Source organism: Neovison vison, chromosome 9, assembly GCF_020171115.1.
Source record: "Neovison vison isolate M4711 chromosome 9, ASM_NN_V1, whole genome shotgun sequence".
Classification (NCBI taxonomy): Eukaryota; Metazoa; Chordata; class Mammalia; order Carnivora; family Mustelidae; genus Neogale; species Neogale vison.
In genome coordinates this window covers 733,372-750,131 of record NC_058099.1, presented here as the reverse complement: position 1 = coordinate 750,131, position 16,760 = coordinate 733,372, and the positions used below count along the sequence as shown (strand labels likewise).

General features: G+C 66.7%; 4 protein-coding genes across 9 annotated transcripts; 3 read left to right on the top strand and 1 right to left on the bottom strand.

Moving 5' to 3' along the window:
* Positions 1-481: 481 nt before the first annotated feature.
* RNF208 (ring finger protein 208) lies at positions 482-2,299 on the bottom strand. Its single transcript, XM_044264195.1, has 2 exons — positions 2,180-2,299; positions 482-1,972 (listed from the first exon to the last, which is right to left on the bottom strand). The coding sequence occupies exon 2, from the start codon at positions 1,441-1,443 to the stop codon at positions 646-648; it is 798 nt and encodes a 265-aa protein (XP_044120130.1). The 5' UTR covers positions 1,444-1,972; positions 2,180-2,299; the 3' UTR covers positions 482-645.
* A 2,574-nt stretch (positions 2,300-4,873) lies between these two features.
* On the top strand, positions 4,874-6,494 carry CYSRT1 (cysteine rich tail 1). Its single transcript, XM_044264194.1, has 2 exons — positions 4,874-5,534; positions 5,833-6,494. Exon 2 carries the CDS (start codon positions 5,841-5,843, stop codon positions 6,264-6,266), a length of 426 nt encoding a protein of 141 aa, XP_044120129.1. The 5' UTR covers positions 4,874-5,534; positions 5,833-5,840; the 3' UTR covers positions 6,267-6,494.
* Positions 6,495-8,320: 1,826 nt separating this feature from the next.
* RNF224 (ring finger protein 224) lies at positions 8,321-8,926 on the top strand. Its single transcript, XM_044264356.1, is given in 3 exon segments — positions 8,321-8,326; positions 8,473-8,528; positions 8,530-8,926. Coding segments are annotated over 3 exon segments (459 nt in total).
* Positions 8,927-9,265: 339 nt separating this feature from the next.
* SLC34A3 (solute carrier family 34 member 3) lies at positions 9,266-16,161 on the top strand. 6 transcript variants are annotated; one of them, XM_044264189.1, is made up of 15 exons: positions 9,266-9,491; positions 10,625-10,713; positions 11,112-11,246; positions 11,403-11,526; positions 11,795-11,884; positions 12,306-12,434; positions 12,511-12,654; positions 12,733-12,844; positions 12,923-13,118; positions 13,280-13,369; positions 13,452-13,539; positions 13,691-13,858; positions 13,942-14,058; positions 14,139-14,263; positions 15,607-16,161. In XM_044264189.1, exons 4-15 carry the CDS (start codon positions 11,442-11,444, stop codon positions 16,069-16,071), a joined length of 1,809 nt encoding a protein of 602 aa, XP_044120124.1. In that variant the 5' UTR covers positions 9,266-9,491; positions 10,625-10,713; positions 11,112-11,246; positions 11,403-11,441; the 3' UTR covers positions 16,072-16,161. The 6 variants fall into 6 exon arrangements, with proteins under 6 accessions (XP_044120124.1, XP_044120125.1, XP_044120122.1 ...); XM_044264190.1 differs by having other exon boundaries at positions 11,112-11,294; XM_044264187.1 differs by having other exon boundaries at positions 11,112-11,304.
* The last annotated feature ends 599 nt before the right edge of the window (positions 16,162-16,760 follow it).

Below are 16,760 nucleotides of genomic sequence, written 5' to 3'. Positions count from 1 at the left end.
CAGGTCTCCCCAGCCCTTCCTCCTTCCCTCCCACCACAAAGCTTCCTTCCCAGAGTCAGGTAGTGGAGTACAGGATCGAAGGTCCCTGGGTCCTTCTACCCACCGTCTGGGCCACCTCAGACAGCCTCCAAGGCCATTCCCACACAACTCAGAGGGTCTGGTGCATACCAGGAGCCCGACGGACTGAGGTGTCCGCCATCTAGCTGCCCCCATATCCAGGGCCCTTGCAGAGGACACAGCCACCCTGTGCCCACACGCAGGAGGCAGGCTAGCCCTGCACAGACATGTGGGACATTCGCACAGGCGCACACATGACCCGGCCCAGCCCCCACACACCTGGCCCCGCCTGGCCCCAGCAAGCAGAGCAGGCTGACCCCAAGCAGCACTGGGCCTCCCTCTGGCGGCTCCAAGCGGGACCCTGTATGGGCCGTAGCCCTGGGCCCTGGCCGCAAGAGCAGGCTTCAGGGAATGAGGTACAAACTTTGGCAAAGAGTTTTAATGGCAGAGTTGGCTGCAGCGACAATGCCACACAGGGAGGGGCCAGAAGCTGTGGTGGGCGAGGGGTCAGCAGGCGACGGGGCGGGGCCGGATCCCTGGAGAAGCGGCGAGCGCGGACTGGCAGGCCAGGGCGCGGGGGGGCTCCGGCTACATGATGGAGCAGGCGGACAGTGGGTTCCGCACGTGGCAGGTGCACGCGGCCCCACAGTACTGCCGGAAGGTCTGGTAGCAGCTGCCCTCCGGCTCACCCCCCCACTGGCCCCCGGACGGGGCGGTCAGAGCCTCGGGTGGCAGGCGGCTCAGGATGGACGTGTTGACAGCGAGTGCAGCCAGGCCGTAGTCCGTGAAGAGCACAGTCTCGCGGCGGCAGGTGGGGCAGGAGATGAACTTGTACTTAGGGCAGGACTCATAGAGGATCTGCAGACACTGCTCACACACAGAGTGCAGGCAGGACAGCACTCGGGGCCGCCGCTGGGTGACGTTGTACGTGTGCCCGCAGGTGGGGCACTCCAGGGGCTCCCCCGAAGCTGGCGCCGCCGTGGCAGGGGGCCCCGAGGAGGCGGGCCCAGGCCGTATCACATACTGATTCACGATGACCTCGTCCGCGGGCGCCACGCGGGGGAAGCCCAACTCCACACTGCCCTTGCGGGGCCGTCGTGGCAAGGGAGGGGTGTGGGGTGCCCCATCCAACGCAGGCACGTCCCCCCCACAGGCCTGGTTGACGATGATCTCTGTGTCTGAGGGCCAGGCGCGTTTGGGGGCCAGAGCGGGGGTGGGCCGCGGTGCAGGTGGGAAGCAAGGGGCGGCCGCCTGCAGCTCGGGGAACTTCTCGGGGTGAACAATCTTCATGGCCTCCATCTTGAGGATGACATGGGGACCCTTCAGGCAGGACATGAGGAGGCCTGGCCAGCCACTGCCCACCTCGGGCCCAGGGTCAACCGGCATCCGGCTGTCTCCAGTCAGACTGGGTGTTCGGGTGGGTGGGGGTGTTGGGTGAGGCCGGGGGGGAGGAGAGGGAGCAGCATCCTGGTCCCGCCAGGCCTGATAGGGACCCCGGCCGCCCCTAGGGCTCCTGGGGGCGGCCGGTGAGAGCTGGGGGGGCAGGGCCCCCCCCAGGGGCCACAGTGGCTTCTCGGGTCCAGTCCTAGGAGGAGGAGGAAGGGGTGGGGGAGGAGGAGGGAGGCGGGGGCAGGGGGGTATGGGAGGCTGCCCTGGGCTGCGGGTCTGGCCCAGGGGCTCACCCAGGGTCTCTGGCTGCTGAGGTTGGCGAGGGGGCGTGGGGGGAGCTCCCCCTGCAGCCGAGGTCAGCAGTCCCTGAGCAGGGACATCCGGGCAGGCAGGGGCTAGGTGGGCCCCACGCCTCCAGGACAGGGCGCCCAGGGAAGGCAGCTAGCCGGAGCCCTGGCTGCGGGAGGCCCCAGGCCACAGGCTCGGCGGCGGTGGGAGCAGAGGAGAAGCCTGGCCCAGGCCCGAGCTGCAGGTGAAAGACAGCGTGAGGGCAGCGCCCGGGCCCACCCTCACCCTGCACAAAAGACAGGGCTCCCGACCTCTGACCCTGACCCTCGCTGGACTCCGGACCCAGCCCCCTCCCAGCCCCCGCCCTCAAGGCCCACCCCTTCCCCGGTGGGAAAGGAAGGCGAGTCGCGCGACCCCGCGGCCGTCCCGCCCCGCCCGAGCTCACCTGCCCCAGCCTGGCGTCCCCGGGCCGCGCGCCGCCGCCGCAGAGGTTGGCTCAAAGGCAGGCCCGGATGCGACGCCCGCTCCCCGGCCCGGCGTCTCCAGCGGCTCCGGCGGCGACCTCGGGCGATGGCGCGGCACGGCGGCTCCCAGGGGCGCGGGGCGCGGGGCGCGGGGCTCCGGGCAGCGCGGCGCGGCGGCAGGTGCGTGCGGAGCGTGGCGCGCTCTGCGGCGGAGGCGCGGGGACCGCAGTGCGCGCGGCGCCCGCCCGCGCCCGCAGCGCCACCCCCCGTCTGGGGACCCGCGCGGGGTCCGCGGGGCGGGGCCAGTCGCTCAGCCGCCCCTCCATCGCCGCGGGCCTGGCGCCCGCTCCGGGGTTGCCCGCCCCAGCGAGCCGCATGTGGTCGCCCCAGCGACCCCCGCGTCGCCCTTCTCAGTACCCCCTCAGCCGGAGTCCTGTCTGGCCGACCCTGGGTCCTAGTCAAGTATCCCCTCCTCCCGTTCTAGAAGGGAAACCCTGTTTTTCAAAGCCTGGGGCCTCACAATGCCAGAGAGAGGAAGGCAAGAGGAGTGGAGAGGGGTCTCAGGAAAGCTGGTTCCCAGGGCCCCACTCGGAGACAGCCATGTGTCATCCCCTTGCAGCCCCCTGAGTCAGGGTCTCTGCTTGTCCTTCCACTCTGTCCCCAGGGCTCATGCCCTGGCTCACAAGTGCACCCAGGTTGTGCTCAACGGGGACAGGGACAGCGTGACCGTGAGCGAGGGTGAGCAAGATACCCGAGGAGTGGGTGGAGAGGCTGGACGGTAGTTGAGGGCGGGCTCCGAGGACCGGAATGCTGGACAGGCAGGTGGGGTGAGGGGTATGCAGAAGGTCAGAAGGACAACTGGACAGGCCAGTGGGGCAGCCCGCTAGGGACACGCACCCAAGGTGGGGTGGCCCTTTCCGGCATCCCATCAAGTCAGCACGTGCCCTGCTGTCACATACTTGTGCTATCCGGACCCCACCCAGCACAGAGGCCCGTTTTCCTTTCCGCTTCCTCCTCAAGCCAGGCTCCCTGACTCCCTGGGGTGTAGCCTCTGCGGGAGCCCTCAGGTGAGAGACAAAGCAGAGAACATGGTGACAACTACGGGGCAGGGGACCACAGCTTGCGGGGCGGGGGTCCACAGTGCCACCCCCTGACCTGCTCCAGCTACCACAAGGCCTGCCAGCATTCCCGTGACCAGCACCGGGCCCTGTGCCTGACCCTGGACAGTTATCAGCCCCTCTCCTCTGTACTGGCCCCACTCCACCTGGCTGGAGGCCTTGCTCAGGGGTCCTTCAGGGCAGCCGAGCCCACAGAGGCCTCTGCTCCTGGGGAGGAAGCCCACGCGGACAAAGCAGCCTGGAGGAGCGAACCTGGGCCTTAGGGGACTTTGCAGCTCTGTGCGACCTCAGCCTAGTGTCCGCGGACCTCAGTTTCCAAAGCCATTTAGGGAGAGGGGCTGTGGGGTGTGTGCAGGTGGCCGGCAGGGCGGTCAGCGAGGGTCTTCCCGGCCCAGGCGTGAAGCTGGGGCAACTGAAAGAAACCCGGCCAGGGCGGTGCGAAGAGGAGAGCCTCGGCCCCCACTTCTCCACTTCCCAGCGACCCTCGGGGCGCGCACCCAAGGAGACACCGGCCACAGAGCCCCACCCCTTGCCCCGAGGCCCCGCCCCTGGACGTGAGGTCCCGCCCCGAGCAGGCCCACCTCCCCGAGCCCACCCGAGTCCGCGCCCCGGGAGCCGGAGACCCGCGGGTCAGAGCTGGGCAGCCCAGGTTGAGTTCTAGGCCGTCCACGGCCATCAGACGCCGAACCGGGTCTTCAGAGAAACCTTTGAGCGCTGAGGCTTCTGGGGAATAAAGTTCTCACCGGCAGCCCAGGCCTGTTGCGCGCATGCGCCAGCCTCCGCCTCGCAGCAAGGGGCGGAGTCTTATAGGGGCAGTGGGCGGGGCTTCTTGAGCCTGCGCAGTGAGCGTTTGTCTTACACCTGCGGAGTTCCCGGCCGCGGACCGACTTCCCTCCTCTCCCAGAGCCACAGCGGTAGAACTCGTGTCCGGACCGGTCTGACTGGCCTTACGCAGGCCACCCCGCTCACCCTGGCCTCTGAGCCACGTCTTTGATCCCGCCCTTCCTTGGGGTTCCCTTGCGCACCAAGACTGGAGGTGCGGGTCCTGGCCCCACCCTACTGCCCACACCGCTCTGGGGGAAGATCACCAGTGCCAGGCCCACACCCAAGCGCTCACATCCGCTGTCACCCCAACACACGGCGACCCTGCCACCTCCCAGAGGAAGGTGGGAGGAGGAATGCGTTCCAAGGATGGAGACGCAGGTGGGGCGGGAGCTCTCCATCCCCACGCTCGTCCGGAGAGGGAACTGCAGTTCCAGAAATGAGCCAGAAGGGACGCCTGGGTCGCTCGGTCGGTGAAGAGTGTGCGGTCAGCTCAGGTCCTGGTCTCAGGGTCCTGGGATCAAGCGCACATCAGACTTCCTGTTCAGCGGGGAGCCCACTTCTCCCTCTTCCCCTAACCCCTGTTCATCCGTTCTCTCTCTCTCTTTTTTAAAAGATTTTATTTATTTATTTGACAGAGATCACAAGTAGGCAGAGAGGCAGGCAGAGAGAGGGAGAAGCAGGCTCCCTGCCCAGCAGAGCCCAATGTGGGGCTCGATCCCAGGACCCTGGGATCACGTTCTCTCTCTTAAATACATACATACGTACATACATAAGAAATGAGCCAGAAGTATCACTTGCCAGTGAAGCCCCTGTTGTTGCCAATTTTAAGAATAGTCGTAGCCAAGGTAAATCAAACCTTTTTTATAGGTTAAAAAACACAAACCTCCAAGCAGTCTGTGGTCTCAGACACCTTGGTCTCTGTCTGCCAAGAAGAGGCTTGGCTTGAAGTGGACCTTGAAGTGGACCTCCGTCCTCTGCCTCAAAGTAGGGGCTTTGAGGTGTGTGAGTGATGGCTGGGGTTCCCCAGACTGCCAGCAGGCCTGGGAGCTGAGGCTGATGTCAGGCTAACCTCCAGTCCTCCTTCCTGAGGAGCTGCGGGTCTTTGGAGGGCTGAGGACATGCCCCAGATGCGTGGAGGCTGAGTCACCCAGCCTGTCAGTGCCCCTTGGAGCCCCGGCGGGGGCCACCACCCACCACAGGAGGAAGGGTGGGTAGCTGCTGTGCCGGCTGAGCCGGGGCCTCCTGGGATCCTGGGAACCCCATCTTTGAGCTCCACCCGTGACTCCGCCCCTCCCCAGGAGGGAAAAGGCAGCCAGCTGCCAGTGGCTTACCTCATAGGCACTGGACCTGACCCACAGGACGAGAGGGTAGACTGCTGCCGTCACCACCTCAGGTGGGTCCTGGGCCCAGGGGCTTCCCTGCACTGGGGCTCAGCCGCGGGCACGGCCCAGACGGCCTCTCTCAGCCTCCCCAGCCCATCTGCAGCCCCATTGCAGGGCGGGGGGGGGGGGCAGCTGGGAGATGCTGGCCCTCACACTCTGCTCACCCCCACACATGGGCACACTAATACCCAGGCCTGGTGCACTCTGGCATCTCCCCAGCCTGGTTTTTCCGAGGGGTGGGCACTCTCTCGGGCTGCAACTGTCTCGCTCCCCAGAGCCAATCTTGTCTCCTCTGCCTGCCCCTGCCAGGCCGGGCCATGGATCCACACGAGATGGTCGTCAAGAACCCGTACGCCCATGTCAGCATCCCCCGCGCTCACCTTCGGCCCGACCTGGGGCAGCAGCTGGAAGCGGCTTCCTCTTCCTGGGGGTCTCAGTCTCTGCCTGCGGGGTCCTGCCCCTCAGAGCCCACCCGGCTCCTGCAGCCCACCGAGGAGGCCCTAGAGAGCAAAGGTGGCAAGGGGGCCAAGGGCACTGGCCAGATCCAGGGACACCAGGTCTGGCCACAGACCAGCAACCCCTGCAGTGGTGGGCAGCGTCCGGCAGGACTGACCTACGCCGGCCGGCCACCCATCGGGCGCGGTGACGACATCGCCCACCACTGCTGCTGCTGCCCCTGCTGCCCCTGTTGCCACTGCCCTCGCTTCTGCCGCTGCCACAGCTGCTGCTGCGTCATCTCCTAGCCCAGCACCCGCGTGGCCGTGGGGCCTGTGGTGGGACCCCCCACCGTGGCTTGGGCGGCCGCCGGACCACTGTCATGGGTATTGGCCACTTCCCACCCCAGATGGGAGCAGCTACCTGCCGAGGGGGCCGACCGCCCAGCTCTAGCCCCTTGCTGGAGAGCCTGGGCCCCTGCGGCGAGGGCAGCCGCGGGGACACCCTTGACCACCTCCCTCGGGCCCCACTGCCCAGGCAATAAAGCAGAGTGAGCCTTGCTCTGGTGGCTCTTTACTGCTGCACCTGGGAGAGGGTCCTGCACTTGCTGCCGGCACTGGCCTCAGCCTCTGTGGGGCGTTCAGCGATGGGGACGCCACCCTGAGCTGTAGGTCTTGGGTCTGTCCAGAGACTGGACTGGAGGGACGAGAGCCAGGCCTGGGTTCAAGCTGTCTTGCGCTCCTCGGGGCTGAGGCCAGGGCGGGGAGGCAGATCAGGCAGGGGACCAGACAGGAGGAGGATGCTACACGTGGCACCGGGGTGGGGCCCTGAGAGAGGCCTTCAGGAGGAGGACCATGTTGGCAGGACCATGCGGGTGGGCCCGGCTCTGACGGGTTTCTGGGAGTAGGAGCCCAGGCAGCCAGCGCCAGGGCCTGCCCATCCATGAGTCAGGGCCCTACCTTAGCCCAGGGGTTTTCTGGTTCCTCACGAAACGGCCAGTCCGTAAACACGTGCCATGTGTCCCCCAAGCCGGCGGCCCACCCGCTGTCCTGCCTCCAGGCCTGCACCTCCTGAGCCAGGGGAGCAGGAAAGGAGCTTCCGGGGGAAGCTCCTCAGGGGACTGATCTCCCATTTGTCTGAGGAGCGTGACATGCCGGCCTGGGGGGACACGGGGGGAGACATGCTGCCTGGTGCTGGGTCATCTCACTGCTGAGGTGAGGCTGTGATGCCAGGGCAAGGACTGAGCGGGAAGGCCTGTGCTGGGCACACTGACATGTCCAGGGCCAGGCAGACAGCGGAGGAGGAAGCCGAGCTGGCCTTGCAGGATGGACGGGTCCCGGTGCCAGCCCTCCCCTGACCCAGGGTGACTGTCCACAGGGCAAGACCTGCCTCTGGGTGTGGGTGGCCATGTCATTGGTCTGCCTGTGCAGGCACTCAGGTGGGCCAGGTTTCCGGCCCCTGCCCCGTGGCCGGCCTCCACCAGAGGACGGCCCCACCCAGGCCAGCCGCAGCAACCTGCCGAACCGGTCAGGGAGGCTGCAGACTGCCAGGGCAGTAGGACTGAGGAGGAGCCCCTCGGGTTCTTGGCTTCCTTGCAGCTGAGCAGTGAGGGTCCCGATCCCGTCCTGCCCAATCTCGACACACCCCTTCCTGCTATGCCCGCCGTCAAGGTGACCGTGCTGGCCCAGGAGCCATAGCCGAGCAGATGCCGGAGGGGAGGTGGCCTCTAACAGAGGTGATCAGGGCTAGCCACGGCGTGTGAGTGGGGCTCTCCATACCCCTGCCTCGGCACCTCCGTGGACCTCATGGGGCTGACCATGGCCCTGTAATGGGGGCGCGACAGACCCAGACCCGGCAGGAGAAAGGTGCTGGGACAGATCGGCGTGGACACACACTGCGATTGTGCTTGGGGAGAATGGGACCCCCCAGGGCTCTGAGCTGCTGAGGGTCCCAGCAGGTTACCTAGAAGGGGTGATGCTTGATCAGGGAGTTAAAGCAGCATCCCCTAGGTCAAGGCCAGCAGGCTTGGGGACCATGAGCATCGGGGTGGTGTGGAGGTGGGACAGGCTGGCCAAGGTGGGGAGAGGGACCAGGGTGAGCTGGGAAGCCGGGCGTGGGGGGGTACCCACGGAGCACCGGGCGGGGGGCGCTTATCTCCCCCGGGCTGGTGGTGCTGCTGGATCCAGTTGCCTTGTGGCTGAAAGGGGAGCCCACACCGCCTTCAGCCTCCGCCCGCCTCCCTGCTGACTCGTCTGTGCTCCGCCAGTAATGCGAGCCCCAGGGCAGGAGCTGCAGGGTGCTCTGGGGCCCCTCCCAGTCCCCCAGACGTCCTCCTGCTGGGCAGAGCTGGCCCACAGAGCGGATGCAGGTAAGAGGCCTGGGGCTTAGGCAGGCTGGGGAGAGGGGCGGCCTGGAGCCCCGGGCTCTATCCTCCGGAGCCAGGTCCTGGCGTCAGGCGAGCAAGACTGCCTCTGGAGCAGGCCAGGTGGGCTGCAGCTCCCTGACCTCCCCCAGGATGCTGCAGCCAGACAGGCCCCGGGCCTCGGAGGAGGGGACGGCCGCGGGGTCCCGGCGGGGTGACTGCGTCATCTGCTGCTCTGCCTACGACCTAGCGGGCCACCTGCCGCACCGTCTCTACTGCGGCCACACCTTCTGCCAGGCGTGCATGCGGCGGCTGGACACGCCAGTGGGCGAGCAGCGCTGGATCCCCTGCCCACAGTGCCGCCAGAGCACACCCACACCCCGGGGAGGGGTGGCCCTGCTGGACCTCGACCTGGCCGCCTTCCTGGCCGTGAGGGCTGAGCGGGAGCCATCTCGCAGGGAGCCCCCTGCAGCCCCCAAGGGCAGTGCCGCCATCACTCAGCAGCCGGCCAGGCTCTGTCCCACCCTAGGCCCCCAGCCCCACTTCCCCCAGGCCCAGGGCTGTTGCGGTCTCTGCTGGGACGCCCCTGGCGGTCCCGAGGTCTGAGCGCTGGTGGCTGCCCCTCCTGCCAGGGGAGCTGCCGCCCACAGCCCGTCCCAGGAACCTCTACCCGCAAGCCTGGAGCAACCTGGGCTGGCTGCCCTCCACCGACTTCCCCAGGCCGCAGCCGCAGCTTGGAGGCTGTGCCCCCACTACCAGGAGACTCTGCAAAGAGGTGCGGGTGACCTCCTGCTGGTCTTGGCCGGGATTCCGGGGCCTCAAGCTGGGCTGTGTGTAGGGGGAGGTTGCTTCGGTCACCGGCAGGCCCAGCCTGGGCCTGGCCTCAACTCTGAAGATGCCTCCCTGGGTGTCCGGCTGCAGGCCAGAGGGTCGGGGTCTGGCCAAGTCTGTACCTGGTCGAGCTGGAACCCGCCTCCCCGTCCCTATACAAAGTCCCAGCGGTGTGAGCCAGACAGAGACAGACCACCTCCTTCACCCTCGGCCGGCCAAGCATCCCCGTGAGGATCACTCGCCCAGCAAAGCGCAGGGAGTAGCATTGGACGCTACTCCAGGAGGCTCTCCTGCAGGCGCAAAGTCCCTACTATGACAGGTGTCCGAGGAGAGGGCCCTGGTGAGGCCAGCTCCAGGCCCAGAGAGGATGGGGGCCTGCCCAGGGTTGCACAGCCACCCCCCCACCACGCGCCCTTTTCCTGGCCCTTGGCTCCCTGCTGCCCCACAGTGGCCCCACACAGGCCCTTCCAAACCTTTCCGAGGGGTCAGAGCAGGGCCGGGGGCTAAGGATACCCTCCCAAGTCAGGCTGCATCGTCCCTACCCCCACCCGGAAAGGAGCTGTCCCATGGTCCCTCAGAAGTCTCTGGGAGGGACTGTTGGGTCTGTCCTGGGCAGTGGGTGCAGGACAGGGAGAAGAGAATGTGCTGAGACACTCAGAGACCTCCTCCTCCTCTGGGGCAAAGTCTCCTGGGCACACGGCGATTGGTGGGCAGCAACCGGACCAGGGTGCTGTGGGCCAGCAGGCCCCCTGGGATGACCAGGCCCAAGGGGGAGGGGGAGATGCCTGCCTCAACAGGGGCAGCAGGAGGGGGGCTGAGCCTGAGAGGCCCCCACAAGCCCCCGGGCAGTGGGGTCATTCTCCTGTGAACAGATGGGCTGAGTCTGTGGGTCCAGGCGGGGTGGGCGGTGGGCTGGGCAGCAGGGCGGCCCGGGGTATGGGTCCTGGCCCCTAGCTTGCCAACTGCTCTCCAGCATAACTGCCCACCTCCGGGGCCGAGCCCACCGGGAGCTCTGCTGGGCCCAGCCCTGCCCTGAACCCGGATCTGAACTGGGTGACTTCAGGGACTGGGGCTCTCCCCACCCACCTGGTGCAAAGGGCTTCCCTCCCGCGGTTGGATGGGGTAGGGACGAGCACAGGAAAGCCCGCCGAGCTTGGGATGGACTTCCCCGGGGGCCTCCAGGCCAACCAGCCAGAACACCAGCATCCTATCCTTCCCCAGGCGGGCAGCGCACAGGGTGGGCACTTCCCATCTGTGTCTGCTCATGAGCCCATACCCACCCCTGCAACAGCCCTGGGCTGGCGCAGAGCCCAGCCAGAGAGAAGCCCCACTCTAAGAGGGCTGGGCTGGGGGTCTGGACCACCTGCTCCAAGGTGATAGTGGAAGCAAGACAAGGCAGGCACCTGGGGCTACGACAGGTACCCCTTTGGGGCCTCGAGTCCTGGGTAAACATTAATGGGGCTTGGTACACAGCAGGTCATGTGCGCCCGGCAGATCTTTGACCGGCCGTTGCTCCCGCCCCGTGTCTCCTCCCCGCAGGTGCCCCCTCACTACCCTCACAGGTAGGAGCTTCTAGAACCAGGTGGGGGCCTGGGGACGCCAAGACAAGGGCTGGGTGACCTCCTAGCCCAGGGCTTAGGCCCCACCCTGAGCCTCCTGAGCTGAGGACGAAAGAGGAGGGAGGGGTGACAGAAGGTTGCCCAGGACCTGGTCCCTGGGGCCTGGAAAGGAGCTGGGGCAGAAGACTAGACAGGGGGTCCAGACCCAGAGGGTTGAAAAGAGGAGCCTTGTGGGGCTTGGGGGCACTCAAGCCCCTTGCCCTGCCCCCATCCCTGGGGGTGCGGCCCTTATCAAGCCGAGACGTCACCGTTTGGTATCAAATGCCAAAGTCTAAGCTGGGACCATCTGCAGTGTCCCTGATGACACCTGATAGGAAGCTCGCTGTGTTCCCTGCTCCCAGGCACTTCCGGCACCCTGTGCCCTGGGCCACCCACCAAGTCTTCTTCCAGCCAGGACCAGCGAGGGATCCGGGGAGCCAGGGCCCCCTCGACTCTGCCCCCGAAACTGGACTGGGCTCGCCTGACAACTGCTGGAGGTCACTGTAGCCATCCCCCTGCAGCTGAGGAAGTGGGAAGTCTCCAAGGCCAGCAGGGGTGCGGAGGGGAGGACAGGTCCCAGGTCAGAGGACCCCAGGAAGACCTGGTGGGACAAGGGGAGGACACATGTCTGACCTGCCTTTCCCCCCCACCAGATCCAGGCCTGGGCCTGGGTCTGTCCCTGCCAGAAATCCATGCCGAATTCCCTCACGGGTGGCCAGGTCCCCCCCCCCACTCTGGACACAGTTGGCCTGGTGGACCGGAGTCTGGGAAATGCAGGTACCAGGAGCCCCAGGAGCCTCCCTGACACCCAACCAGCCCGTTCTGTGTGAGTGGGGAGGGGGTTTCGGGAGCTCATCTCCCACCGAGTCCACGGGGCTCCTGACGGTTCTGGTCAGGGCCAGACAAGCTGGAGGCCCCCTTTCCGCTCTGCTTCCTGTTCCTGCTTCTTGCCCCAAACCCTGACACCATAGTCCCCTCCACACCCTCTTGCCCACCCCCGGCCCCTGGGAGTATCCTTGGCCCTGCTTCCCCTTGGCTCCTGCAGGGACCTCCGGTTCTGCCCCAGTCTTGGAAGAGGGGGAGGTGGACCCCTGGGCCCTCCCTCAGCTGAAGGACACTGGCCAGTCCTGGAAAGGTAGGTGCTGGGGAACTGGCCAAATGGGGCTCTCCCTCCCCAGGGTCTGAGCGTGGAGAGGGTCTTTAGGGAGAGAGAGCAGGACAGAGGTTTGCCTCGACAGGCTGTATGGAAACCTGCTGTGCAGGCCATCACCCAGGGATGCTTCTCCCTCAGCTTGGCTGTCTGTCACGTCTGGAGATGAGAGTCACTCCCGCCCAGCCGGCCCCTCCTTCTCCCTCCTAATGACCGTTAGGTTTCTGGGAGGTCCCGGGGCAGTCGGTTTGGCCATTGTGCAAAGGAACAGACCCTGCCTTGAGGGGCAAGGAGGCAGAACCAGGCTCTGCCCTGGAAGGAGACAGAGAAAGGGGAGTGGGGGGAGTGCCAGGGAGGGCAGGGCTGGGGAGCGGCCGCTTGAGGACAGTTTGTTCTCTGTCCTCAGAGCTCAGCGTGGCCGGAAGGGTGCTCCGCGTGGTCGTCGGCTTCCTCAAGGCTTGTGGGCTCCTGGGCAACCTTTATCTTTTCATCTGCTCCCTGGACATCCTCAGCTCAGCCTTCCAGCTGCTGAGCAGTGAGTGACTGGGGGGCTGGGGGTGGGGCAGGCAGCCAGTCGGGCACAGCCTCAGCGCACCTCTGTCTGGACACAGGCAAAATGGCCGGAGACATCTTTAAGGACAACGTGGTGCTGTCCAACCCCGTGGCAGGACTGGTCATTGGCGTGCTGGTCACCGTGCTGGTCCAGAGCTCGAGCACGTCCTCCTCCATCGTGGTCAGCATGGTGGCCTCCAAACGTGAGTGCCTCCCCCGCCCCCACCTCGGGCCGGTGGCGGGCGGGCAGAGTGCGGGAGGCTGACGCGGCCCCCCCACAGTGCTGACCGTCCAGGCATGCGTGCCCATCATCATGGGTGTCAACGTGGGCACGTCCATCACCAGCACCCTCGTCTCGATGGCACAGTCGGGGGACCGAGATGAGTTTCGGAGGTGAGTGGAGCGGGGGGGGCCAGGGGCTGCTGGCCAGGCCACGGCTGAGGCCACCGACCACTCTGCTCCGCGTGGCAGGGCCTTCGGAGGCTCGGCCGTCCACGGCATCTTCAACTGGCTCACGGTGCTGATCCTGCTGCCGCTGGAGAGCGCCACGGCCCTGCTGGAGAGGCTCAGCGGGCTGGCTCTGGGCGCAGGCGGCCTGCAGCCCGGGGGCCAGGCCCCCGACATCCTCAAGGTGCTAACAAAGCCTCTCACACACCTCATTGTGCAGGTGAGGGTGGCTACGGCCTCGGGGTCCGGGCTGGGGGACGCGGTGCCCTGGCACCGTCCTGGGTCCTCCCTGGGGGTGCACAGTGGGCTGGACCGGGGGCGCCTGAGGCCCGAGAGAGCCCTGAAGGTCCAGCATGTGGTCACAGCTCCTCTGTCCCCCAGCTGGACACCGATATGATCACAAGCAGTGCCACAGGGAACGCCACCAACGGCAGCATCATCAAGCGATGGTGCGGTACCAGGGAGCTGACGGTGAGCACCTGGGACCCCAAACCCCTCCCTGCCGGTCATTTGGGGCCCCAGGCGCTGAGTCTGCCCTGCATCACCTCCCCAGATTTCGGGGAACAGCAGCGAGTGTGGACCCACTGCCTCTGGCCCCTGTCCTGAGAGCAACGGCTCTGTGGTGGTGGAGCAGCTGCCCTGTGAGCCCCCGCCTGCCGCTGCCCTACGCGCCCGCCCCCAGCCCCAGCCCCAGCCCTGTCCCTGCCCCCAGCCTCAGGCCCCCAGCCCCCTCCCTGTCCCTGACGGCCCCTAAAGCTGGCCTAGGCTCACGGACCCCCACACTGACCCCAGGCCACCACCTGTTCGTGGGGACTGCGCTCACGGACCTGGCCGTGGGCTTCATCCTGCTGGCCGCCTCCCTGCTCCTGCTCTGCACCTGCCTCGTGCTCATCGTCAAGCTGCTCAACTCTGTGCTGCGCGGCCGCGTGGCCCAGGCTGTGAGGAAGGTCATCAACGCGGGTGCGGCCAGACTGGGGCCATGGGGATGTGGGCGGGGTGGGGGAGGGAGGTCGGGCAGACAGTGACACCCGCACCCCCCGCAGACATCCCCTTCCCGTTCGGCTGGCTCAGCGGCTACCTGGCCATCCTCGTGGGTGCCGGCCTGACCTTCGTGCTCCAGAGCAGCAGCGTCTTCACGGCGGCCATCGTACCGCTCATGGGTGAGCACAGGGGACAGGCCCAGGGCCCAGGGCCACAGGGGTGAGGGCCCAGTGCCGGCGCTGACTTCTGGCTCCCCCAGGGGTTGGCATGATCAGCCTGGAGCGGGTGTACCCTCTCTTCCTGGGCTCCAACATCGGCACAACCACCACAGCCCTGCTGGCCGCCCTGGCCAGCCCCGCGGACATGCTGCTCAGTGCCCTCCAGGTACCGCCCTCCCTCGCCTCTCCCCAGCCCCCCAGCCCCTTCCACCCTGACCCCAGGCCCGGGGCTTCCCCTCGGGCTCAGTTCCCTCCTGTCCGGCCCTGTGGGCAGCTTGGCCCTGGCCCCGACTCTCCTGGGACCCGCCTCTGGCTGCCTGATCAGACCTGCAGCCTCCTCGAACCCTAGGGTTCGAGGACATCTCTTGGACCTCCAGCCCCACGTTTCCTCCCCTGGGACCAGACCATTCCAAGGATCTTCTGGCCTTGGGCTGCTGTCTGCTCCTCCTTTCTGGCAGCCCCCGTCCAAACTCGCTCGAGGAACCCTTGCCCTCCACCTCCAGCCCTGGCTGCTGGCTCCGTTCCTTTAAGGCGTCCTGGTCCTAGGGGGCCTCAAGGCCCTCGAGTCCACCAACTCTGGGATGAACTCCCCCCACCCCAACAGCCATGTAAACCCAACAGGTCCCTACTGGGACGGCCTGCCATCTTCTGGCCGAAGTTCCGCCTCACCTGTGCTGGGGGCCCCAAGCTGTCCTTGCCTACGGCCACAGTTCTGCCTCCAGCACGCCTCCCTCTGGTCCCCTAGCTCTGTGCCCCACGCCCAGTCCTCTTAGCCCTGCTAATTCCCTCTCTAAGTTGCTCTTTTGGTGGTCTGCGGCCCTGGCTCGAGTTTCTCTCCTCCACAGCCTCTAGCTAGGTGCCCAGAGAGGGACAGCTCCTGAAGGTCCAGATCCTGCTGGGCTTCTACCCACAAGTCCTCCCTACCATTCTCCTGCATTTTAGCTTCTGCTCTGTCCACTCAGACCCTTTTGATGCAGGGCCCTGGTCCACCCCCTCCAGGAAGCTCTCTGGACTGCACCTTCCCACACTGACTCCTCAAGGCCGGCAGCCCCTGGCAGGAGCACTGTTCCCTGCACACGTGGCCCTGCACCTCCTCCCCATAGGAGCCCGGCCAGAGCCCAGGGCTGGGTGGCCAAGCCCACTCATGGATAAGCAGGAGCGGGGACACTAGGCATGAGATGCAGGCAAGCTAAGCTGGCCCAGGGGAGGAGCAGACGCCGTCACTAGTGATGTGCTTCCCCCACTAGGAGGCTAGACTGGGCTCCCAAACGCTAGGTGTGCTGTGGGGAGTGGGGCGGAACCGGAAGGCCTACCCATGTCTGGCGGGACTCTACCCTCCGAGGCGGCCCATCGAGGCCAACAAGCGGACCTCCAACAGGCTTCAGACTTCGCACCCTCTGGCTGGGGCAGGGGGTGGGGAGGAGTAGCAGGGGTCTTGGGTAGCCTCCAGAGGACCTGCGTGCCATGGGTCGCAGGCTCCTAAGCCCGGCCTGCGCTCTGGACCTCCAGGTGGCCCTCATCCACTTCTTCTTCAACCTGGCTGGCATCCTGCTGTGGTACGTGGTGCCCGTCCTGCGGCTGCCCATCCCGTTGGCCAAGCGCTTTGGGGACCTGACAGCCACCTACCGCTGGGTGGCCGTTGCCTACTTGCTCCTCAGCTTCCTGCTGCTGCCCCTGGCCGCCTTTGGGCTCTCCCTGGCAGGGAGCACGGTGCTGGCTGCCGTGGGGGGACCCCTGGTGGGGCTGGTGCTCCTCATCGTCCTGATCAACGTCCTGCAGCGGCACCGGCCCGCCTGGCTGCCCCGCCGCCTGCGCTCCTGGGCCTGGCTCCCACGCTGGCTCCGCTCCCTGGAGCCCTGGGACCGCCTGGTCAGCCGCTGCTGCCCCTGCAGGGTGTGCGGTCCACCCCCCGCCGCTGCCAAGGAGGCCCACTGCTACGAGAACCCCGAGGTCCTGGCCTCCCAGCAGTTGTGAAGGGAGGGTGCCCTGGGGGGTCCCGGTAGCAGAGGACTTCGGAGTCACCTGGCTTGCCTTCCTTGCAAATAAACAAGGCTTTGAGCAGGAGCGAGTGGTCTTCCCTCTCCTGCCTGCAGAGGGCCCCTGACCAGCCTCTGAAGCGAACCGGAGGTGGACAAGTGCCTGCTGTTCCCCCCACACCCCCCGCCCCCGGGAACACTTGGGGCCCGCCGCAAGCCCCGGCGGTGTGGGCACACAGCTAAGCCTGGAGTCCCAGGCTGTCACTCTGTTTTCTCTCCTGAGCCTCTGGGGACAGAAGGTGCCAAGCGGCAGCCAGTCTGGTGCGTGAAGATATCCCTCAGGAAGAATCTGTGGTCGGCCGCGGCCGGGATCCTTCCGCCCAGCCGCAGAGGACGCACCTTCGGAGCCACGTGGTGCTGGTAGTCCCTCTGGGGGCCAGCCTCACGGGTCCCACGGCTGCCCCAGGGGTGAGGGGGGATGAGTGAGGACCAGGAGGCCCCAGGCTCCCCCACCGTACTGCCCTCCCGCCATGGGCAGGGCACAGGGCAAGTCTGGGGGAGATGCCACTGGAGGTCTGCCACGGGCCCAACAGAGCGGGTTCTCAGTGCCCCCCACCCGCAGCAGGATCCACCAGGAACTGGGTCCTGCGCAGCCCTGGAGCTGCCCCCACCCAGGTCCCAGGCTAT